This window comes from Lycorma delicatula, chromosome 5 (assembly GCF_047948215.1).
Source record: "Lycorma delicatula isolate Av1 chromosome 5, ASM4794821v1, whole genome shotgun sequence".
NCBI lineage: Eukaryota > Metazoa > Arthropoda > Insecta > Hemiptera > Fulgoridae > Lycorma > Lycorma delicatula.
Window position 1 is genome coordinate 87,639,429 of NC_134459.1, and position 26,085 is coordinate 87,665,513.

Below are 26,085 nucleotides of genomic sequence, written 5' to 3' on the forward strand. Positions count from 1 at the left end.
ATTAGTGTACTTACATTCCATAGTAGCTAATTGCTACAACATCTCATGTTGCTTACCCTGGAGGTCTGTATGTAAAGCAATTTTACGTCTGAAACATTTAAAAGAAGAAAAATGTGCCGTGCTGCTAAAACATTGAGAATCACTGAATTGTGGTATTCAACTGGCTTCCACCAATGCATCAACTATATTTAAAATTGGAACAAACCCTGTTTGCACCCACTCTTTAACACAGAAAATAGATGCTACTCTGAAGCCATCCCTAACATGAGAGATCGATGCTTCTGTAGGAGTACTTCAATAGTCTGGCTTTTAACTTTTGACCTGTCTGGTTTGGGAAGCCATGCTGGTATCTAGGCTACCATTATCTCAGCTCTCAGGGCCGATGGGAACACAAGGCACAGTACCAACAATCAGATCATCTGCTCCCAAGATGGGGAGTTAAATTTTGTGTACGGTAATAAATAAACTTTGAACTATTTTATTGAAATTATTCTATTTTAAGATTCACATTATTCCGCTGTATGTTAAATTATACAAGGGCTGTTTTTTTTTCAATCTTCGATAGGCTATAAAAAAAGACACGTTGACATAAAAAAAATGATTTTATTACTAGAAGTTGAGTAGTAGTATCTAATTTATTTTTCTACATAATTGCCAAAACGATTGAGGCATTTTTCGTATCATGACACCAGCATTCTGATGATCTCTTTAAAGAAGATTGCCGCCAGAGAGGTAAGGTACGTCTTGACAGCCCCCTGAAGTTCTTTATTGGTGGCAAAGTGTTGTTCGCCCAATCATACCTTCAATTCTCAAGAGGTGAAAATCGCTAAGTGCTAGGTCTGAACTATATGGTGGATGGTTGAAAACTTCCCACTTGAATTGTTTGAGGTCTTATGTCATGTTGGCACAGTGTGTTAATGCACTGTTGTGTATCTTTACCACACCGGACTAGAGCATGCCTCTTCATTTATTCTGGATCGCTCTGCAGATGCGATGTAAAGATTCACAATAAATTTCCTTTGTTATTGTTGTCTTCTGCTCAATAAAGACCACCAAAAAAACACCTTTATGGTTTCAAAAAACTGTAGCCATTGTTTTCCTGTTGCTCAGTGTCTGAACTTTTTCGGCTTGTTTGGAGAAGAAGTGGGCATCCACTGCTTAGACTGTTCTTTAGTTTCTGTGTTGTCATACTGGATCCAAGTCTTATCGCCAGTAATGGTAGACTTTAAAAACTCTTACCCCTCATTATCGTAATGTGTAAGAAATATTATGGCTGATGCCATTTGCTGTGTTATGTGATCATTACTCAACATTTTTGGGACTCGACTTTTTGGGAACGTGCACACAGTTTCCAGTATCCTAAATCTTTAGTCACAACTGAGTTCAGAAAAGACCTTGAAATTTCTGTAGAAAGTTCACTTATCGTAAACCTTCATTTGTCATGGACAAAATTATCAACACGTTCAACCAGGCGTACAGTAGCAACAGACTTACATCCTTGCCCTCCTTTGTCATGGACGTCCATTTGCCCTTCTTTAAATTTTCTACACCCATTCCTGTACACTACCATAACTCATAAAGTTTTCACCATACACTAGGCTCATTCTGCAATGGATTTCAGCAGCGCTACATCCTTCTGTTTGCAGGATACATACCACACTTTGCAACTAATAACTTGGCAGGAGCATTGATCATAGCGGCCACAACTGCCTGTAGTCGACTCAAACTGATGCAATGGAGCTGACAGAGGTTTAGGTGAGAGGGTGCAATCACATGTCGTGCAGATTTGGCTCCCGCCTATTTCGTTTACTTAGATGCACGATCAGAGTTTGAAAAAAAAATAACCCTCGTATTAATATAAACCACCTAGTACAGAATATTGAGCTAAGACGTATCTTACCTTCATTTTATAATGATGGTATTTTGTGAGATTCTGCATTCTCAGTCATGATTGAATTAATTTTATTAAAATGCTCATAAAGATATTAAAACATCAATACTGTTACTAAAATAAACCATGTGCATGGTTTAAGTAAGAGTTAGTTGACTCAGAAAATAAACAAAGTAGTGTGTAATTGTCATATGAAGTACACTCTCTCATATGAATTTTCTGCACTGTATAATCTTGTATCATGATGATTTATCTAACCATTCAGATGGAAAGTAGCTTCATCTCAAACACAATTTCATCAGGAAATTTCCATCAGTCTTTATTATGTCAATCATTTCAGCATCAATTTTGTTCCTTCTTTTTAACACATTTTCATTCAGAGCTGAATCCTTAAAATTTGCATTATTAAATTTTAGTTGTTTCTTCAAAATCTTCCTTACTATGGTGTTGAGAATATCAAAATCCTTCCTAACATAATTAGTTGATTTATCTGGGCTATGAATGTAAGCCATATTTGTTCAATCACGTTGTTTGGAAATGGGATTTACTTGGTCTGGCTTCCTAAAGTCAGTTTTAACAAAACAATTGTACCATCCAGTAATTGTCAGCTTTTAAGCTGATTCTATAAGTTGTGATAATTAATAAGTTAATGTTGAATGATGGAGGTCATTTGTGATTCATGAAACCAGAAACAACAATCTGTATCATCTATAATCATGATGCTACCAAAATTAGTGTAAATTATGCATTAATTATCCACAGGTGTTTTACAAACTGACTAGACAACTCTAAAACTTGAAATTAAATTCAGTTCTACTTTAAATAAAACTCAGTGTAATATCAACGTTTTTTAAATACTCTTTTTGCCATTAAACATTACTTTCATGTGATAACTTATAAGTCCCCTGAATAGCTGTCATTTTTAATTTTCTTATTGTTTGGTTAAATAAATCTACTTTATTGATGAAAAGTTAATACTGGTCCCAATTTAGACTACTACTGCTGGATATGTGGCAGTAGTTCAGTACTGGTGTAAAACTAGTTAAAAGTATTGAGACTTTTGATTAAATTTTTAAATAACGTTATTATATTTGAATTTACTGAAAATATTAATAACTCTAAAAACATCAGTTCAAAAGAACTATAGTTGTTTTCATCAGTATTGCTTATAAGTGAATTTTGTATTTTTAAGACAGGGAGACAAAAGAAATGAGATTTTTGAGAAATGTTGTAGCAAAACTCTTTAATTCTACCCTTTTAGTAAACCTTATCCAACAGATATTATAAAAAATTACAATCTTTCAATTTTTTTAATGTTTAAATATAATTTTATACATAGGAAAGGATTTTTAAATGTTCCTTCTAAATAAAATGGTTTTTACAAGAAATCTTGCCAGTACATAAAAAAATTTCATCCTTATTGATACTTTTTCATAATCATGAAATGATTCTGTTACTAAGTGTTCAAAACAGAATATATTTTATCTTGAACTCAAAATTTTCATCAAAAGAAAGGGTTATCTTAGTCTCTAATTTTCTTATTAACAAGAAAGATTTTATAAAGTCTCTTTGTTTAATGTTGCAGTATTTGTAGTCTTAGCCTTCTCCTGTAAATAATTTTTTATTTGGATTGGTGGTAATGTAAGTTTCCTTTACATTTACTCTATGAAAAGAATTTTTCAGTGCAAACTTTATTGAATTTTTTGATTAGAATTATAATGCCATATTTTTGGGTCAGGTTAGGACCTCAGTCAGAACCTTTATAAAAAGTTCCTTTAAAAGTTCCTGAAAAAAAGTTAAAGTAAAATAAAATATTAAAGTTCCTTCTTTCTGAAATATTCAAAGTGAATTTTACCTTCTCATTTTTTACCTTCTAATATAATTAACTTTCCTTTGCTAGTTTCTTGTTTTCCCTAAAATATTTATTTTAACAACTGTTATTTTATTATAACTATATCAATACATGAAACAAGTTTTTCAGTCAGTTCAGTATTTTATCTGAGTCTATTCAAAAATATCAATTTTTAAAACATACATTTTTAATAATTTAAAAAAAATATATATATATTTTTTAATAAATTACATATATTATATACCATTGTTTCTTGTTACATTTTTCATAATTTCATTAATGTATTTTAAGTGGTTTGGAAATCGAAGGTCTGTAAATGTATCAATCATACCATTAACTTTTGTACTAACTAATCCATATATATAATGTTTGCCCTCAAACTCGAATGTTACTCCAGACCCACTGTCACCTTGCTGTACTGCAGTATTTGAACCTGTAACATAATTGTGTGTAGAATTATTATTAGATATGTTGTTCATTTATATTTTCTAAGTTAATTATTAAATTAAATAAAGGATTAAATGATGCAAATTCATTATTGATTATTATTCAGTGCAATCAAATTTCTACTTTTATGTTTCATCAGAAAATAATAATTACATTTTAATTTAGAACATTTTCTGTTAACTTTCAGACATCACCAAAACAAATACTCCAAAGTTTTATTAATGAGAAATGGATTAACTTCTAAATTTCAATTGCTGGAATCATATTTCTGTCTTGTACAGTCCTGACTTTAGTTGGCAACATATCACAACCACAGTGAAAAAATATCATCCATGACACTGTTACAACTTTTTTTTAGTTTTAGTCATATTACACACCCAATTATCAAGATATGTAGATAGATTTGTATATAAAAATTTAAAACTGTATTCAAACTGAGCTAGCAATTCTACATATTTAGGTGAACATCAGTATATGTATGAAGCAAAGAAATGCTAGCTTTATATATATACAGTGTGCAAAAATGAATATATATAAAACTAAGAATAAGTTTTAAAGCTATTTAATATTCTTTAACTTTAATCACAAATAAAAAAATAAAATGTTATAGTTTTTTCCCTCAACAGTTCAAAATAATGCAGCACACATCATCATCATCATGCAGCACACATCCAATTAGCAAGAGAGTTCATCCCATACTTTAACCAGCATGTGTAGAGTAATGCTTCAATATGTGCCTTAAATCGGATAGATCAGTAGGTAACAGAGGCACGTATACACAAGAACTTTATAAAACCCCAAAGGAAAAAATCAGATGGGGGTCAGATCAGGCGACAAGTTTTTTGCTCATTAATTCTACCCTTTTAGTAAATATCCAACAGATATTAAACAAATTACAAATGCCAGTATTTTATTGGTCAACAATAATTTGTATATATTTGTTTACTTCTCTAAGATATCTATTAATATATATGTTTTGTTTATGTTAAGTGGACTGTGAATAAAACAAACACTGATTTGAATTAACAATTGTATATTAACATGTTCATGATTTAATTTATTTTGTATTACATTGTTGAAAAAAAAAATTTAATGTATGCACGTGTCTACTGTATTATGTGTGAATTTTGACTGAACAATATGAGTCTTCAAATGATAGAGACTAGACAAGACTGAGACGAGACTGACTGATTCTAGTGCTGTGCCGGATTATATAGTGTAGGTGGAGTTGAATGAATCACCAGGAGCTGTGTGTGGTATGGAGCCAACTGAACTGCCAGGAGCTGTGTGAACCATCAGGAGCCGAGAGAATTATCAGAAGCTGTGTCTCAACATACTACCCGCCATAATTTAACACATCTTATGATAATATATTAAGACTGAATCCAACAAGCTTGGCGACTGGGCCGTGTCGTATGACTGCATGTTACGCACTAACAATTAATGAGTAAAAACTTATAATTAACATCACATAGTGCCAGACAGCAGTGCTGCCTGAAGAATATACATGTGTGTGTGTGTGTGTGTTTGTTTATGTATGTATGTATGTAATGCAGATATACTTACATATCCTTATAACTGTAAAACATTCCACCCTTTCTGTTTTATCATAATTTGTTTTTCTTAAATTCTTGTGAATTTTGAAAAGGAACAGTTATAACATCGGAATATACTAGTATAAATTTTATTAATTAAAGGAAGCTAGATAATCTAGGAACTTGGAAGGGCAAGATGGCATGAACAGTATAAGATTTTATTGATCCTAGAAAGCCGATTTTTTAAAGATGAATAATAAGTGCGATATTTAGATTTTTTTTTTGATGAAGGAGAAATAGAAGTCATGAAAGTGAAAGGGTTCTGAGCAAATCAAATCCCTTAGAAACCTTTGATATTTGAATTTGTTCTTGAAAGTAAGTTCTTTCTTCTATTATCTACTCTTTTATTGGTTTGCTGCAAGTTTCCATTCTTTTATACAGTTTTCTTTAGTCTATTACTATGCTCATCTAACTTTTGTTTCCATTCATCATCATTACTCTCCACACAAATGTTTTAAGAAATTGCTTTCTTATCTGCACAAATTCTATTAAAACAGATACAATCTTCTTGTTAAAATCAAGTTTCTCTTGTGCAATTCTTGATTTTATCAATCTTTGTTGCTTCTTCCATTAGGTATGATGACACTGCTTATACGTACTTTTAATTCATCCACTTGGTCCAAGTGTTCTGTTTCTTATTTTCATTATTTCATGTTTCTATTCCCAGCTGTAGTCAATGAATTTAGTTTTTGCTTCGTTCAGTTTCGGATTGTAGTCTGGCAAAAATGTCATCCATTTTTACAATTATATTTTTCACATCCTGCTTGTGGTGTCATTTTGCGTAAAAACAGCAATGTTATCTTGAAATGCAGCATATTTATTAATTCCTAAACTGACTTCTTTCCTTACTATGTCCAGTGCCTCTCATACATAGGCATTAATTAGAACAGGTAACAGATTACAACCTTGCTGTACACCTTAGTTTTTTCTTGTTGTCCTTCCAATCTCACTATCATTCTTTTTTTTCTCCACAATTGCCAAATTAATTTTTTGTTTTTCTGATTAAATGTCTTGCTTTTTCAATATTTTGGATATTTTCTTGCAATTAACAATGTCAAATTCTTTTACAAGTTCAATAAATTTAATGTACACGGTTATGAATTTTTTATATATCTGTCTAGATGATTACTGTAAGTGCTAATGTAGCTTCTCCTGACTGTCTTCCATTTCTGAAACCAAATTGAATTCCATTTAAATATAAAAAAAGAAAATATTTTGAAAAAGCACACTTTAATTCAGCATTTCCCTATGTTAATCATGGATGTTTTGGAAAGTTGAGCAAGTCCTTTTTCATTTAATTTTGTGAAGACCCTTTTCATGACGCAGAGAATTAAATCCCAGACTTTGGTGTTTCATAATTGCAATAAAACTTGGGACATTTAGCCATACAAATGACATCTCTACATTGTTCAACGTAGGGGGCTGACCATATAATTCATCATTACTTTCAGAGAAAGTAATGCTGGGTAATGTTACAATACTGACCTCTGTGGGGAACAATGATTTTTAAATACTGGCTTCATTCTGGGGTAACTTAATAAATGAAATAAATCAATCAAAACAACATCAGCTGTTGTGGTCATTATCTTACACCACACCATTTAATTTATGCAGAATGCTACTCCCAGTGGCGTTTCAGGTGTTAAGAACAATCAGGTTTTAAGGAATTAATTTACTATTTTACCTAGGACTAGTTATTTTACTTTCTGTGTTCATTAAAAAAAAAATTAAATAAATTTACATACCGTTTCTTTTTAAAGTGCAGAATTTATCATTTGTTATTTGATTTTTATCTTTATCCAAAAAATTTCTACATTCTTCTAAAGTGATATATGATACTTCTGCTTTTTGTAGTTCTTCTGATGGCAAGTTGAAACTATTTAGTCCCCAGCCAACCACCTTATTAATGATACAAATTAATTTTGATTATTATTCAAAATACATATTTGATAAATTATTTAGGGGGATTTAATTATTAAATAAATTTGATTAATTATCATATATAATAAATTATATATGAATTAATGATAAAAAAATAATGAAATAATGAAAAAAAGAATTTTTCAAATAGACAGGCAATATTTTTATATTCAGTAGCTGGGTTGCTTTGCTTTCATTTTCATGAACAGTACAAACCAAATATTTTTGCTTTTTGGTTCAGAAATGCTATTAACAATTTTGTTATATAACAACAAAATTCTGTCTTATTTAGACTAATGCTGATCATAATGGAGTGGTTAATCCAATTAAAAAATACACTAATAATACAAGTATTCAAATACAAAGTACATTAATGCTGATATGAAACTGAATCTTAATATCAGAGCCTTTAACAGACAGTTAAATATATCTAAATGATAACTCAATCTACTTAACAGTAATTAATTAATTCCATTAAGAAATTTAAATATAAAGTCTCTGATGAACTGGTAACATAAAGTTACATATATACACTATGAGCATCTATACAATCTGTTGGCAAAATGAACCTCATTTAAATTCTATGAAGAACTAAGTATTGAATAAATCATGACAGTTTAAGGAATTTAGATAATGAAAAATAAATTGTTTTTAAACAAACAACAAACATGAACTCATGTGATTGTAGGTATTGATTAGCAGGCCAGGCATTCTTGGAGATTGATGTTAACCTGTTAAAAATATCAATGAATAGAGATTAAAATATCAAAATGTTAATAGTTATAGAAATAAATAATAAATGCATAGAAAAATTATAATTATAGTTATTTAAAAATAACTTTTCTCAGTCATTTTCCATTTATGTGTTCTAAAAATTGTAAATGTGATCTACAGAAGTCAATCAGTTGCTTTGTTACCTCCATCTATCCATCTATTGTGATGGTGAAGCAGTAGATGATAAAGCAGCTGCTTCCTTGGTGGAGTAACAACTTTGCCAAGGGCTAACAAGAAGCAGTATTACTAGAGATTAAAATTCAGGTGTTCTAAGCGCTGCTCTCTAAGTTAATCCAAAGTGTATTTGCTTTAATCTACATAAACCAATGTTATTACTATAATTAGTCAATTAATCTAATTCAATTAGAGCTCTAGGTGTGAGATTAAATTAGGAATTATTCAATGAAGTCCAGCCAAGACCACTAAGACTAAGTGTAACCTGTTTTTAAATTTAAACACTTTAAACATTTATTATCCATAACTTTTCAGGAAAATCTAAATAAAAGATAATTATATGAGTGTAAGCTGAAATTTATTTATAATTTTCAATTATTTGTGACTGTAATATGTTTGGATTTGTGTCAGTACAAAAAGATAACTTTTTGTTATATACAACATACTTTGGTGTTAGTATTTTCAGCACTACTGCTACTGATTTTCAGTTTTATTTCTAGTACAAGTATCTTATTTATTAATTTCTAATTGCAATCATATCCATCTAGACAAACAGACCAGTATCTACTGAATTTATTTTTATTGAGGGATTGTCAAAACATTAAAAGAGAGTTTAGCATGACAAGATAATATCTGTGCATAATCTATGTATACATACAAGTAATTAGATTTATCAAGAAAATTCTCAACAAACCACAAAGACATCGGAACCCTATATTTTATCTTTGGATTATGAGCAAGAATATAAGGATTTTTCCTCTTAAATAATTTGTGTCTTAATGCTGTTTGTTTTTGCCATTACAATAAAACAAACAGTATCACATATTTAGTAAACAAACTATAATGCTGCATATGTAACAGTTGAAGATGACTTGACATGAATCATAAGTCACTCCTAAAAATTACATAGGCATTTCAAAAATAACTTCTCATATAAAGCTTAATCAGATAATTAAAAAGTAAAGTGGGTTTCCTGCTGCCTTCTTCAACCAAACATACTGTTGTAGATTTTGTATAATCAATTTAGTAAAAAATGATGAAAAAAAAGACTAAAAATCAGGTGATATGTAGTACTACAAGTGATATTTTTATTATCCTCATTTTAGAAGCTGGATGTATCTTAATTTCAGAGAAAGAGTGTTGTCTCTTGTATCTCAGGAGCTTTAAATGTATTGCTTAAGTTTCTTTTATTTGTATTTTTAAAAAGGTAAGTACTTACCGTTCCTAACATATATGATCTGATAAAGTTCTCATTATTTTCGTCAACACATACTGGCATAATAGAACTGCCTAATGGAACAGATGATGTTAATTCCAAAATAGCTATATCAAATAAATATCTTAAACTTTCACCTTGATATGCTAATGGCACATGTATGCGTGATACCTATTTAAATAAAAAAAATATATGTATATTCCAAAATTATCTTGTTTTTTCTTAATACATAATTCTATTCTTATGTTGTTGATATTATAAATTTAATTTAAATTCATTATATCTTTCATTATACTTGGATTTATATATTTTTTAAAAGTAATAATAAACAAATAAACTGCAATCCTTACAATCTAATGATTACAAAAAGCCTACATGCATCAAAGAGTAGCATTTTTTAGTTTGAGGTATTTGAAGTAATAAGAACAAAATTTAATTACTGAAGTTACTTTAATAAACCAATTTCTGTGGATCACCAAATTTAAACAAGTTAGGTGCAGTTTCATTTCATTAGTAGTTAAATAATTCATAATAGTGTCGATGCTAATTTGGCAATATTGTAGATGCAGTCCTACACATAAAGGTTTCCATACAAATATTTGATGGTATTTAGAGTGTAGATATGAAATGGCAAATATATTTTTATTTTACAGATGTGGTAGCATTATTTTACAGGCATTTACATGGTACTGAAAGCTTGTGTAAACAATATCAAAACCTAATTACAAAGGAAAAAACAGATACTTTCCAAGAAACTCATCTGTATAATTTAAGATGTGAGGTATCATAAGTGGGTAAGATTTTGGAGAATTGTTATTTTAAAGAAAACTGAATTCTTCAAAAATGAATTCTCCAGAGTTTCTCTCAGTTAAAGTGTAGCAGAAAGTCTAGAGTTTATTTTTAATTATGCTCCTGTGATGATTGCAGAAAGAGAAAATTTGTCTTACTTGCACATTTAGAACAGATTCTGGAAGATATAGTGTTAAGATTAACATTTCCTTCCTCCTTTTTATTTGTAAAAATAAATAAAATTATAACTGTCCAGTTCTTCTTACTCATCGTAAATTAAATAAAGTTGCCTATATTCAGCTGGCCTTGTTAACAGTTGATATTTTATATTACTAATGTAACAATGTGTCTAATTCTGTATTGTTTAGTCTAGTTCCATTCTTCAGAGACTCATTATGTTCATATCATTAAGGCATAATTAATTAATTTAAAACCATTTCATATATATCAAGTATAAGGTCAAAGATTACAATAAAAATTAATTTTGAATAAAAATTAAATAAGGACTTATATTTATTTCAATGAACCAGTGACTAACAGAATATGTAGAATAATTAATCCAAACCAAGGCAGACGTTATTCGAACAACGGAGTTAGAAGTTATATTTGGAAAGTGTGTTGAAGTCTTACTGGATGGACTAATTGAAATCTAAGAAGGAGTATGAAAGTGGTCACCTGTGTAAATAACATATATATGTAAATAGATGTTCATGGTAAATTTTAGGTGTTGAGAAAGAAAGATTTTGGTTTTTTTTATAGAATTCTAGGTACAATGGGGCTTTGACAGATGGACAACATTTTTGTGTGGTGTCAATTATCTTCAGCAAGACTTCAGTCTTGCAATATAACTGTTCACACTAAAGCAGCAGTGCTTTTTCCTGTGTACTAGGACAATCTTTGTTCTAGTATGTATCTGTACATACATCACATCAATGGCACTTCTCACATCATCAAAGACATAAAGGCTGTCTACATATTTTGAAGTTTTCTATATTTGACCAAAAAATAGACAGCATATTGTTAAAAACAATAATATAATATAATCATTAATTAATCATGATTATTATAATCATTAATTTGTTATACAATAATTTTTCAAAGACTTTTCCCGTAACACGAAAATATTAATAGATCTATAATTTTTAGCTGTTTCCGGCATGGGTTTTTCATATTTGGAAAAATTGTAGCTGACTTTCATACAGATCGATATTAATTTTTTTCTATGAGGAATTAAAGAAGTGTAATAAAACAAAAACTATTACAGGCTGCAAAAAATAATCATTCTTATAAAAATTTCATCAACCCTTACAGCATTTGAATTCATATGATTCATCACATTATCTATGTCAAAATCATATATAAAATCAAAGTTGAATGTTATCCCATTGAGATACCTAATTTGATAATTACTACGTTTTCTGAGTTACTGAACCCTCTGCCCCCACAATAAAAAAAAACAAAAAATCATTCAATTCATCAAGAGTGATTACAGGATTAACATCAGATTCTTTTATACTACTTATTCTTAAATTTTTAATTACTTTCCACAATTTTTGTGAGTTATTACTAAAGAAAAGATTATTTAAAAATCTACTTTTGCTACTTCTCAACGTCTGTTTACACTGAATTCTCAACTGACAACATTTATCCCAGTTTTTACACGATTGCCCAAAATGGAGTGTAATGTATTTAGGGCATATGTATGTATATATGTTTGTTCACCCATGTCAGCTCAATGACCAAACTGATTTAGATGTATGACCCGGCATTGGAATCCTTTCGTTTCTGGGAGTATCATTAGGATATATGGGACATTCTTTTACAAACCGTACAGATTTGGTTGAAAATTGACCGACACATTTTTGATTTAGCTAAAACTGTTTTTACGTATTCTATACGACAAAAAAAGATATACCCATTCAAGGATTTTTTTTTCTTTTCATTTTTTTGGAAAATAGAAAGGATTGAAAATTTAAGAATTTGATGATTTTATAAGAATTTCAATTTGTAAATAATTTTTTTTTCAAGTACTGTTTTATTAAAGCTCGTTCTTTTACCTTTAAAATGAAAAAAAAAAATGAAATCTGTAGCTCAAATAGACCAGCGTTATGAATTTTTAAAAAGTATACTACAAGCCAAAAATCACCAAATTCTTAAATTTTTAATCCTTTCTATTTTCCAAAAAAATGAAAAGAAAAAATCCTTGAATAGGTATATCTTTTTTTGTCGTATAGAACACATAAAAAAATTTTTAGCTAAATCAAAAATGTGTCGGTCAGAAAGGTGTTCGGTTTGTAAAAGAATGTCCCATATATATATATATATAGTAGTGAAGATTTACAGGTTTAAGCACAAACTTGGTTGATTCAAACCTAGTTTGAATCATTTTGATTTGACATTTTATTGAGTCAGGACTACTTCAGGAAGAACATCATCCTGGTCAAAGTTTTTTGAGGAAAGCCACAAGATCAATTCTTTCAGCACTACTGTTTCACTATTTATAGATTTAGTTACAAGAATATTTTCCAGGACAAGGTTATTGTTGTTTATTGATGAATTGCAAACATGTTTAAGATGAACAATTGAGTAATTGGAAATCACTATAAATGTAATTATGAAGAACTAAATAAACTATTTAAATGGTGCTCTATCATTGTTTAGATCTGAATATTGTTAAATGTAAATACAAGTAGGCTATAGTAAATTATTAAATAAGATTGACTATGATTCATTTGCTTCTATATTAATAAACTCTTATATTATTAAAATCAAAATATTAATAAACCCTTAGAAAGTGTAAATTTTTAAATACTAGATAAAACTAAATCCATTAAAAGAGCAGGCACGTAAAAATTATATTGCAAAGACAAAATTACAATTAAGACATGGAGTATAAGGTAAAAGAGATTGAAACTAAAGGAGCATTTGGCTCATGATTAATATACATGATGAAGAAATCAGGAAAAGTCCAGCATTGACTAGTCACAATTATTTTATTAGATATCACAATTTTATAAAAGTGTGAAATAAGCAGGAATTAGAAATTTAGGAAACTTACTTTTTCAGTAGTGATGTAGAATTTCATTGTTATAAAATTGTGCAGGACGATATCTACTAGCCTGTTCAAATTCTAAATTTTCTAAAATTGCTTTTGTGAATTTTTTAATAATATTTAATGGTTATTCTTTCCCTTAAACTTTTATTTTTTTAAGGAAATGGCATATTTCTATTTGGTTTAAGGCTCATTCAGTCTTTATGTTTCTTGAGATAAGTTTTATTTAACCTGTATAAGAGGCATGCATTGAGTGGTGGTTGGTAGTCTGAGTTGAGGTTTAAATGGTTTAGATATTTTTAGGTTAAATTTGAAATTTCTATTTACATTACCTAAATGACTACAGTTGTTTTATTGTGTTTACTTATTAATACTTTTAATTATAATCTCTTTGATTTATTTACTTAAACTTTTTCCTGTATCGTCTAGTGGCAATTATTTAACAATTGAAATGGCCATCTAGCTCAACATTTTAAATTAAGTTGCTTCATTGATTCTTTTGAGTAATTTGTCTCCCAAAATAAAACAAGGTAAATCAACTGCTAATTGCTGTAACTACACTTTCTGTAATGCTTACTAAAGAACTAATCTGCTGCAAGCACATAGTATTACCACCACGAGGAAAGAAGAATTCTTACATGGAAAAATTCTTGCTTTACATTATGATTTGTGACTATACTTTGTCATAATCTATTTATTTAGAAAAATATTTTGAAAATGTCTTAATTATTAATAAATAATTTTTAAGATATACATACATTCCTGTACTCTGCTTCAGTATCTCTTTTATCATCATATTTTATATAGTGTTTGGCAAATGTGATTCTAAATTTGCTGGTAGCTACTACACGTCCATCAGATCTTAAAGTAACACAATGAGCAGCTGTAAAATCAGTAAGGAAAATAGTGTTATAAATATATCTCAATCTATAGATGATAAACTTCTTATAACTGTACTATTTAGATCTAATGCTTTACTGTGTAGTATAACAATGTGGATTCAATCATATTTCCAAGAATGGATACATTAATTACATATGCCTAATCCATTGTATACAGTATATCTGTTCAGAATTTAATGAAATGTTTTTTAACCAATTTCAATGGCTTATTTAAAACTGTAGAAGACAGAGATTTTGTCTGGGAATTTTTTATGTTAATAGTTTGGTAAAACAAATATAAAATAACCAAAGTAAATTAACGTCATTTAAGGACACTTCTTTATCCTTGGAAAATATAAACAGAACCAATATTTTCATTTAATTCAAAGTACAAATCACATTGAAATATGTTAATAAAATTAATTAGAAATTAAAATCTAAAATTTTTAAAAATTCATTATTATATAAACTTAATAATTTCTGGGTAATTAGATGTCTTTGCTTACCTTAATTTCTTTCTCTAAGTAGGTTTGGGTCCTGTTAGATAGTTTGATCCTCAATGGAGTTTGTTTCTATTATAAGAATGGTCTGATAAAGATTTTTCAACATTCAAATGTTTTAAAATTGTGGCATTTGGATAAAATATTGACTATTAATAGAATCTTCTGTCATTATTAGACCATTCTTGCTATGATTTTACATATGAGTTTAATAAGTTTGGGGTTTATTATCATTTCTCTTCTTTAAAACTTGGTCTACGATCCTTAAACTGTTAATTTTTTCATCATACCTCTTTAGTCTGTGCAAAGTTTGCTTTAAATTTTTTTCAGGATGAGATGAATGACAATTTTTTTAGAGAGTGAAAATGTCATGTCTGACTGGGATTTGAACCCAAACCTCCAGATAAAAGACGCTACCACTTGCATCACAGAGGCCGGCTCTTCTAATCAATTTAAAGTATTTTATTCACACTTTTGTATAATCTTTGTTTAGAGTAAATATTGTAAAAGACAGAAATCTTTAAACTTTGTTTTTTAATTTTCCTAACGTTATAGTTGATGGAAAACCATACCTCCAAAATATTCTTTCAAGTTGATTAATATATTTTTCTTCAGTGATTGATGCAAAACATTTACAAAACTGTAGTAATGATCTTAAAAATTAACATAATAATCACTAGTAAGTTTAGTGCTATCGTCTGCTGCAATGACACTTTACTGTTTTTTTATTGGCTTCATGTGAAGTTTGTCAGTAACCAGCTGGTATCAAAAGTAAGTTGACAACCTTTTACTTTGTCTGCATCCATTCTTGGACATCAAACTCAAACATAACCTACTCCTCATGGCTAATATGTTTGGATGATATTCAGAACCACATCTGAAGGACTTTTCTCTAAAGATTTAAGGACATTCTATGTTCTACAAGTTAAAATAAAGAAAAGGTTCATGTAAAAATGGGTCCAGAAATGCTTCATTTTTTGGGGTGTAGCTAACATTAATTAACCTTTGTTCTTGTTTCTGCTCCTAGACTAAAATGAAATCATACCAAAAATCTTTTAACTTAAATTAAGTGGCAAATTTTATGGTTTCATGTAGTTTTTAAACTAAAAGATTGAGTAAAACAAATCCTATCATTTCATATGTAGTAATTATTTTAAAACACAAAAATCATTATTACAAAACTAAGTTTTTAGACTTTATGTGAAATTAAGTTGCCAGAAAACAAATAAGATTTTAAAATAAAATTTGCAATGAATTTATTTCTGACAAAATCTACTTACTAACTGTTTCTAACTGAACATGAAGAAAAGTAAGTTATATCTTGAATACAAAGCTTTTCCAGATCTATGAGCTTTTTTTCTTTATTTTCACTCACAGTTTGTATCCTAGAATTTTTTCTGTTTCTTAATGAGTCACCTCTATAATCCAGAATGTTCAGAAAGTTCTGTATATTATGCTTTAGAAGTGTAGTATTCTGTTCTTTTGGCGTTAGGTTGATTGCCACCTGGGTTTGTTGAGTGTTGCTCAGTAATAAACAACGATGTCAGTTACTGAGTTATGATATAATAAGCTTTGTTTCATGTTGTTTTGTTTATTGGAAACAATAGTTGTGAGAAAAAACGGTTATTTCAGAGGAGATACGCATTTTTCTTTGAATATGTCTTTCATGAAGGGGATGGTATATTGATTTAGTGAAGCACAACTTTTTTGAAAGGTTTCCAAATATTCCTCACCGCAACATAATTCTGTTATTGACAAATTTTGGGCAGTAGGCTCTGTTGAAGACGCGATCAAAGTGGAAGACCACCTAAACTAAACGAACCAAAGCTGCTTGATATTTCAGATGCTATTGCCAAAAGTCCATCTAAGTCAATATGTAAGTTAGTGCAAGATATCGGGGACTTGCTATCGCACATAAAGGGGTAAGAAAAGAATTGAAACTTCCCCCCAATGTGTTAAAAACTGAAAATCATGCCAAAGACTAAATTATTATCAGTGGTTTTTTTATTTATTTATTCACACAAAAATTCCATAGATAACCATGACATTACATTTTTACAAATGGAGCTCGATTTCATCTGGAGGGATATATTAATTCACAAAATACATGACTGTGGTCAAACTAACTCTCATGAATTACATGAACAGTCATTACATGAAGTAAAAATTGGAGTCTGGTTCAGAGTAAGTAGAATATGCATTGTAGGTTCAATCTTTTTTTGAAAATAGTGATCATTATTGTTCTGTTAATTAGTTAAATATTGTTATTAGTCAGTTAACAGAAGAAGAAATCAATCATGGTTGGTTCCAACAAGCTGTGGCACCACAGCTTACAGGTCAATTGCACCTTTTTACAAAATGTCTTTGTTGAACAAATCATTTCAAGGGATTTGTAGCCTGTACGATCGCCCAATCTGACTCCCCATATTACTTTCTATGGGGGAGGCAGCGAAACAAGCAGTGTATTGAAACAGTCCACGCATGATTGACGCCACTAAAAACTGCAATAACAACTTACGTACAAGACATTCCAGTACATCAGCTGGTTAAAGTGTTTGAAAACAGACTGAAACATGTGCAGTGTTGTATTGATGTTGGAGGAGGTCATTTTCAACACCTTTTATAAACTGTTCCAGTTACTGAAATATCAGTTTCTATAAAATAATGAAATAAAAATACAAAGTAATAATTAAAAACATTTTGTCATTACACTTGCATTACTCCAGTGCACAGCAACTTTCCAAATGCACTACATAATCAGTTAATTCATCCTGAATTCATTCATATTCTCACGCTTTTACCCATTTCCTGATACCACACATCTCTTTCCGCAATGTAATTTTCTTGTGATTTTATTTCTATACATTTTACTGACATAATTTCGATGTCATCACAATTCTATAAAGCTAATTATCGCTTTATTTCCTGAATGTATTAACTTTGTTTACTATAATAAATTATTTTTCCCTGAAATGTATTTCACAGCAAAATTATAGAATGTTATCAATGCCCTTTTTTTAAATATAATGTATGTATTTTTCATGAACATATGTTTTGTCTTGGAAGTGCTGTAAACAATAATGTTGAATGCTATCTGACATGATAAAAAAGTAATACCTCAAACTCAATAATGTAGAGTTCACATTTATATTTATGTACTGAGTTTTTTTTAGATGGATTAGTATTTCTAGGATTCTGCATAGCTCATATTTGTTTTTCTTTATAAATTTTCGATATTAAAATTTGTTATTCTTATTAAAAGCATAATTCTTTAGAAAAGAATTTAGATTTAATTTTAAATTAGGGTACACCTAGTAAAATACCTAGGTGAAATATATTATTTTTATTACATTATTTTCTCACTTTTTAGAATTTTTCTGGAATCTTTTTAGATAAAAACAAAGGACTATTTAATTTTGTTGTTAAGCACTATCTGTTCCACTCTTTATTATGACTGAGATAAATATGCAGCATTGAAGTACAAGAAGCATTTATTGACAGATCCTGCGAATATAAACATGTGAATTGCCAGTCATTGGGGATCACCATTTGTATTTGGTATGGTAAGAACAGTATGATCTTGAGTTGAAGGAAATAACAAGAAAGCATTATATTACTTTCCTTTAGTATGCTTGCTTGGATGCTTGTTATTCTTGAATACAGCAATAGAAATTCAGAAATGACTTGTGCCTCTTATCAGGTTGCCTACAAGCTTTTTGCTTATCTTACCTAATTTACAAACATATCTGAGTATATACATGGTTATTATTAGATACATTGTATGTAAGTGTTTATATAAACTGTTGTAAATATATGGAATGACCTAACTTTTTGTCTGTAGTAATATTAATAATAATTTTTAAAAACTGATTAGAATTAACATACCAGTAGTAATTCATGTAACCAATAGAGCCTTAGAATTTTGAAAGAAAAAATACAATGAGCTCTAAAACTTATTGATAGTATCTTTCATTAAAATGCAAAATGTGGAAGCGTTTGCAGGATGAAAATACTTCCAGGGAAAGGAACAAATATTCCTTTTACGTTTTTCTATGTTTTTATTTTAAAATTTCAATTCTGGTTTTTTATTATTGTAGGTTTTAAAACTATTTTTTTGTTTTGTTAGTGTGCATAATCTATATTACACAGTTTGTTTACAAATCTCTTATTCATCCTGAAAGATTTCTTTATACAGTGTTTTCATTAACATTTTGTCTGAATAAGCAAGTAATTTTTCTTCCTGTGATCAACAGAAAATATGAATTTTCCATCATTAAAATGTCACACCCTTGACATTACAACATAAATTAGTTAAAATGTGTTAAAAGTTCTAGAAGAAGCCTAGACAAAAAAAACAACCATTTTTACTGAGATAGTTCTGAAAATAAATCCTTTTATGTTTAGAAAATAATGTCATATAGCGAAAGAAACCTATTTAAATACATGAAAACCATTACAAAGAAAAGTAATGAAATACATCCAATTAAAGTTCAATACAAAATTATTATCGATGCAAAGTCAGATAATTTTCAGAGAAGTCTGTGGCAAACTTATAAATTTTATGTTTTGAATCTAGTTTTCTGAATCAGGAAATTGATTAAAAAAGTCCCAGTTTTGTTATTCAGTAGTTAAGGAATTAAGTAGGTTTTCTGAGAAAAACAGTACATAATCAGGCTACTGAAACTAGATAAAATTGGTTCAAAAAACTATAAAAATAAGCATGTTTTATAAAAATATTATCCTTTTATGAAATAAAATATGACAATCATTTTACCTGTTATAACACTAAATGGTGTTATCAATGTTCCTCCACAGACATGTAATATTGTTCCATTTTTTAATACTCTATAAATGCCAGCATTCCATGGATGATATGTTCTATTTGCCGTTACTCCATCTGATATTAATTTGTCTTGAGAATTAAGTACTCCACATTCTAGAAATTAATTATGATTGCATAAAATTTAAAGAAAACTAAGAAATTAGTTACTTTATTTTGGAAAAAGATTAATGTAAGAACCATTTGACTGCCTCCCTGTTAAAGTACTTTGCTTGTAAACCAGAGATCTAGGGATTTCTTTTATTAGTTTGAAATTTTTACATATTCAATAAAAATTATCTGTTAGATGTAAGCTTAAATTAATGTATAAATATTCCATCATCAGAAAATAAATAACATTTCATCTGATATATATTTGTCCAGGATTACAAAGGTTGACGTTCATGTTTTGCTTTCATTGTTTAAAACCTGTTACAATTTTTTTTTGTTATTTATTCATAGATCCCTTTTTGTAAACAGATTTTAATTTGAAGAGACTAATATCAAATTCCTTTCCTTTCTGGTTTTCCAGTGAACTCATTAAAAGTGTTAGGTGTAATAGTCACTTACCAACCTGTGAATAGTAAGCATAGATTTAATTATATTAATGGCCATCACATTACTGATACAGCAGGCATTCTCATTTTACTGAGAAAAAATATCAGAGTGCATTGTTAAGATAAGAGTGCTGTCTGTGGCTGGAAGTGATGGCAACCCATCTTCATCAAAGACATTACATGGCTGATTTCACCTGTTTTGGCATGGATTTCTGTCTTTAGTGTTGATTATGGCAAATTTCCTGATTGCTGGAAAAGGATACTAGTTATTATACCTATCCCCAAGAAAAGTGGTAACCATTTTATTTCTAATTATAGAGTTATCTCTATTTTAAAAGGGGTTACAAAAGTTTTTGAAAGAGTTGTTCACATCAACCTCTACGATTTATTGAATAAAAATAATGATCAACGACAGCATGTTTTTGTGGCCAAGAGATCTATCACTGTATCACTGAAACTACTGCTACTTTCATTTGCCACTGTAAATGAAAAGTTTTCTTTCATTATACCAGAGGTCAAAAATCAAAGACAGGTTGATGCCATCTGGTTAGATTTTAAGAAGGCTTTTGATACTGAATATCATGGCATCCTGTTACATAAGTTAGAGGTTCATGGTGTCAGAGGTTCAATGCTGAGATGGATCCATTCATATTTGTTTGATAAGATTTTTCAAGTAAAAGTGTCCTGTGAGATCTCTAATAATGTTTTTCCTATGTCTGGCATTCTGCAGGGGTCAAAATTGGATCTACTTGCACCACTAGGATGGTGCAGTACATTAAGATTTTTCATATGCTGTTCCTGCTTCCCATTTCCCTATTTGGAGATTAAGCTAGGAGCTGAGGTGGGATGGCAGTAAGGGGTGAGAGGAGGCATCCATAAAAAAAAAAAATTATTATTATTATTATAATTTGAGTACTCTGCTTTTCATTTAAGTTGCACTAAAATAAATTGTAAAGGTGATCAATTGATTTTACAGTGTAATTAATGGAGTATATTAATGGTCTATTTTTAATAGAATGCCCCTTAGTCTAGGAAAAAAACCACTGTCGTTTCATATTCTAGAAGACAATGAAATTTAAATATTTCTATGAGATGGTCAGTATCTGGTATTCGATAATACCTTGATAAGAAGTAGTTATGGACTTTTTTATGTTTGATTGCAAATTGTTGTTTAATGAACATATTTTTTTGAATAGCATCCAAAGAAAAGAAAAATTATGTAGTCATTGTTATGTATATATGTTAGCAGAAATACAGAATATATACAAAATCAAAATATACATATATGCAGTGCCAAATTGCGACACACACACACACACACACTATCAAATTTTAATTTATTAAATTAGAAATTTATTACGCAGGTCTTTCAGTAAATCCTTGATTAACTTTTACATTCATACATCTTTGATTAAAATAATGAAAAAGTTCAAACAGATATGAATCTGTAACTATCAGAACTACAGTATCTTGTTCTGAGATACTTATTATAGAATATAGACTGCAGCAAAATAATGGCTTACCTAACCAATAATAAAATCAATTGCAGGTAGAAGAGTGAACACCATAATTTTTCGAAGTACTCTTTTTATTGAAAAACTACTTATTCATTTATTATTTGATCTTCTATTGTTAACTTTTTATACAGTATTGTAATTATTTCACAAAAAAATGAAAGGTTCACTTTTTGGATATTTTTTGATAAATATCAGTGGGATTTCTGATAATTATTCAATGCATAACATCAGACCAATTTCTTTTTTTAAATTCTTTCTGTAAAATTTCTTTTAAAATCATAAACCTAGTAGTAGAGAAGTATCATCAACTTCCATGATTAAATATTCCAAGGAAACATGAAAAATTGAGTTCCAGTCATTGTCAATTGAAGAATCTAAGGGAGTGGATTCTTGGATATTTTATATTACCTTGAAAGATTGGAGATTATGAATTGTAGAGAAGTTTTATAAAACATATCAAAAATCCTAATGGTTGTAAATAAATAAAAAAAATCAGAACTTTTTTATGTGAAAAGCCTTTGATTCTATGAGCCAAACACTGTAAAACTTACATGGTACTGAAATTTGAGGATTGGCTCTGCAATGATTTTTCATATTAACAGATGATTAGTAGTAAAAACTGAAAATTTTTGTTTGATATATTAACTATTAAATTAGGTTTCTAAGTCTGTGATGGGCTCTGTTTAATATTAAATTTAAGAATGTGCTATATACATAGAAATCTAAGGGCTTGGTAACAACTTTTGGTTATGGAGCTTGTGAGGAGATTTAGCATTTCATGGACGTGAAGTCAGATGTTCGGATGCTTTCCCTTTAGTTTTCCTTAACTTTACATCCAATAAACAAAATATTTTAATTTTAGTTTTGGATGTATAATTATTCTGTTTCATTATTACATGTTAATAAAGAAACTCTTCTAGTAATTGTACTAAAAACTGTAGTATATTTTAGAAGTCTATGAAGGTAAAGTTACCTTGCTGTTTTGATGGAGAATAACTTTTTATGGGACGTCTAATTGCTGATATGAATAATCATACTTGTTACTGCATACATTTTACTACTTAAGATATTTATGACCTAGATATACATACCTAAAATTATATTTCATTTGTTCATTATTGTTTAGAATACACTATTATTTGGTGGTACTTATAAAACACATCTAAAATTTTTAGTATGTCACAGAAATCTTTTATGTGTTAACTGTCATTTCTAGGCAGAGATTGGAATCTCTGCCTAGAAGCAGTAAGGAACCTGACTTGTGGAATCTCAAATTTTGTATTTTAGATATTCTTTTGTATATAAAATCCTTAGCAAGTATTTTTTTTTGTGCAAGTGACAACAGATTTACAATCACATAATTTAAAACACTTGTACATAGTCTACACACATAAATGAAAAGTTATCTATTGTGTGTGTGTTTCCTTATATTAAGGAAATATAAAAAATATATATATATAAAATAAATTTATATATAAAAATATATATATATGGAAATTTTGTACTGTTTATTTTGAGTAGATCACATTACTGAATTTAATCTATTTATGCTTTACTTTTCAATTACCACATGCACACACACACACACACACACATACAAAACACCCAATAAGAGAAATAAGGGGTTAAAAATATAGAAGAAGTTAAACATATCATTACTAAAAGTGCATCTTTTAGCTCCACTATAAAACCAATTGCCACTTGGCTGACAACTGTCCTCAAAATATGTTCCTGATAATTCCTGTTGGTATCCTTCACGGCAAGTAAATTTTGCTGTTGTACCAGCACGCACTGGTTTTTCACAATTAACTTTTGCTCCATCATATTCACAAAATACTTTTAATGATGTAGACTTGAGAGGTTCACAGAGCTCTGAAATGAAAAACAGGTAATCAGTAGTAATATATTTTTTAATTTAAATAAAATGTATATGATTATCTCTGTAATGTAATAAAAGTGTGTATCAATCAATACTGATAATACTGTCCTGAAAATTCCAAAATTAATTCAGAGTATGAGCTATGCCAAATAGTTATTGAAATAAAATTAAAAAAGAAAAAACTATTTACAATATGAGTCCAATAATTACAATATATGCATTTCAATTTCTTAAACGATTATCATCATTATCAATAGATATGGAGAATTAAGTGTTAATAAAAATTAAAATAGTAGAAATATTAACTAAGAATTAAAGGAAATTAAATTAAAAATGCTAACAAAAAACCTAAATGAGAACAAAAGATTTGTTAAAAAGTAAATAAAAGTAGGTAAAAAAGTAATTTAACACAAAATATTATTTTTCCAGTGTTATGTAAAAGTGCAAAAATAATACTTCCATCTCGGTTTATTTAAACAAAATAGTTAACTATAAATGTTAAACAACATCACTCTAAACAGTCAAAATTGTATGTGAAAAATAACTTTAAATATAATCTAAGTAATTGAAACTCATGATCACACCATGACTTCATGACCACAAAGTTTCAGTTAGATACATTCATAATTCTGTTATTGGCAGTCATTTGAATCGATCAAAAATCGTGATTTGTTAAAAATGAATAAAAGAGAATTTCATGTGGTGATCAAACAATGCTTTTTAAAAGGCAAAGTATAGAGCAAACTAAAGCCAAGCTGGATATATATTATGGTATGTCAGCCTCATCAATTAGAATGATTTAGAAGAGGTTTGGAGCATCTTATAAGCACATATGATGTTTAATGTTCTGGAGAGCAGTTTTTGAGTTTACAATTGCAGATAATATTGAAAAAATCCATGTGATGTGTGGATGGTAGAAAATTGAAAGTGCATCATGAGGTGCTAAGACAACAAGCATTTCAAATGAACAGGTGCATTATTATACTTCACATAAATATTTACATATGTGAAAACTGTCCACAAGATGTAAGCTGCATTTGCTCATGATTGGTCAAAAGAGTGAATGAGTAAGCATTTCTGATTTTATTAAATCATGTTATAACGAAGGGTTCAAAAAACTTGAGCCTCATTAGAAAACAAAAATTGAATTGTATAAAAATTAAAGTGATTAGGCTGCAAAATAAAAAAAATTTCCCAAAATTTATTTCTTCTTTTTTTACATACTTATTAAACACTGTCCTGGTATGTGTTTATTAAATAATCTATATACAATGTACTATATACAATTTAGTCCTGATAATATGTGATAACTTGAGATTTGATATGTGAGCTCAGCCAACATATAACATTGTATAAATATTTGCATGCTCCAATGCTTATTATCATTTTCAATTTTATTAAAATTAAAATTTATGGCATCTAATTCATTTGTGTTCACAAGAACGGTTATAACACTTTATCTTTTATTGAAGTATCCCTTTTTTACTTTTGTAGTAGGAGTTTTAAAAAGCATAATTTGAATAAATTAGTAGTCAAAATCAGTTCAATGGCCTTTAAAAAACATTTTTCATTCATATCGCCTTAATAGTCATTTTAATTCAAAATATGAATAAAAAATAAATCATTTTAATAATAAAGGAAGAAAAACATTAACAAAAATAAATATTATTTGACAAAAAACACTACTAACACAATGCTTTTAAATGACTGTAATAATACAAACAGCTGTAGTTTCAGTCAATCCTAACAGAAAGTATAAATTTATCAAACATCACCCACAATTTTTGGGATTTATATTATGCTCCTTTGATTATGTTCCTTTACTTTTACACACAATCTTTATTTATTACTTATTGATATTATTAGTCTATTTGTACTCCATGGTTTAAGTTTATAGTATTTTAAGTAACTTTGGAGAATCACTAACACTCCAAGAGATACATGAATTAATGTCTTTGACTTCAACAAATCTTACTATTTTTGTCTACTAAATAACCTAATTAGTTAATCATAACCACTTTTGATTTTGACAACTATTCTTGCTGATTCAGGCAGCCTGCAACTGCTGTGCAATTCATAACTTATCATAGTTGAACATTTTATTTGTAATGAGAGAGTGCGAAACTGAACATTATTCACTGCTAAGACAATGGATTTCGTACAAATATGTGGTCAATGAAAGTGTTACCAAACCCAAGATTAACCCTAATATATTTATTTAT

At 28.9% G+C, this 26,085-nt stretch overlaps 1 protein-coding gene across 4 annotated transcripts in view; it reads right to left on the minus strand.

The window, feature by feature from the left end:
- The window catches only part of LOC142325162 (coagulation factor VII-like), a 91,241-nt gene that overhangs the window by 23,537 nt on the left and 41,619 nt on the right, over positions 1 to 26,085 (minus strand). The window contains exons 8-14 of one of the 4 annotated variants that reach the window (XM_075366566.1): positions 23,644 to 23,856; positions 19,866 to 20,027; positions 14,469 to 14,593; positions 9,873 to 10,040; positions 7,531 to 7,684; positions 3,988 to 4,176; positions 3,166 to 3,676 (exon numbers count right to left, since the gene is read on the minus strand). In XM_075366566.1, the coding sequence (XP_075222681.1) occupies positions 3,639 to 3,676; positions 3,988 to 4,176; positions 7,531 to 7,684; positions 9,873 to 10,040; positions 14,469 to 14,593; positions 19,866 to 20,027; positions 23,644 to 23,856 (1,049 nt within the window). In that variant the 3' untranslated portion in view covers positions 3,166 to 3,638. Of the gene's footprint in view, positions 1 to 14; positions 90 to 3,165; positions 3,677 to 3,987; positions 4,177 to 7,530; positions 7,685 to 9,872; positions 10,041 to 14,468; positions 14,594 to 19,865; positions 20,028 to 23,643; positions 23,857 to 26,085 lie in introns of those variants that run through there. The other 3 variants (XM_075366565.1, XM_075366567.1, XM_075366570.1) reach the window with 3 other exon arrangements.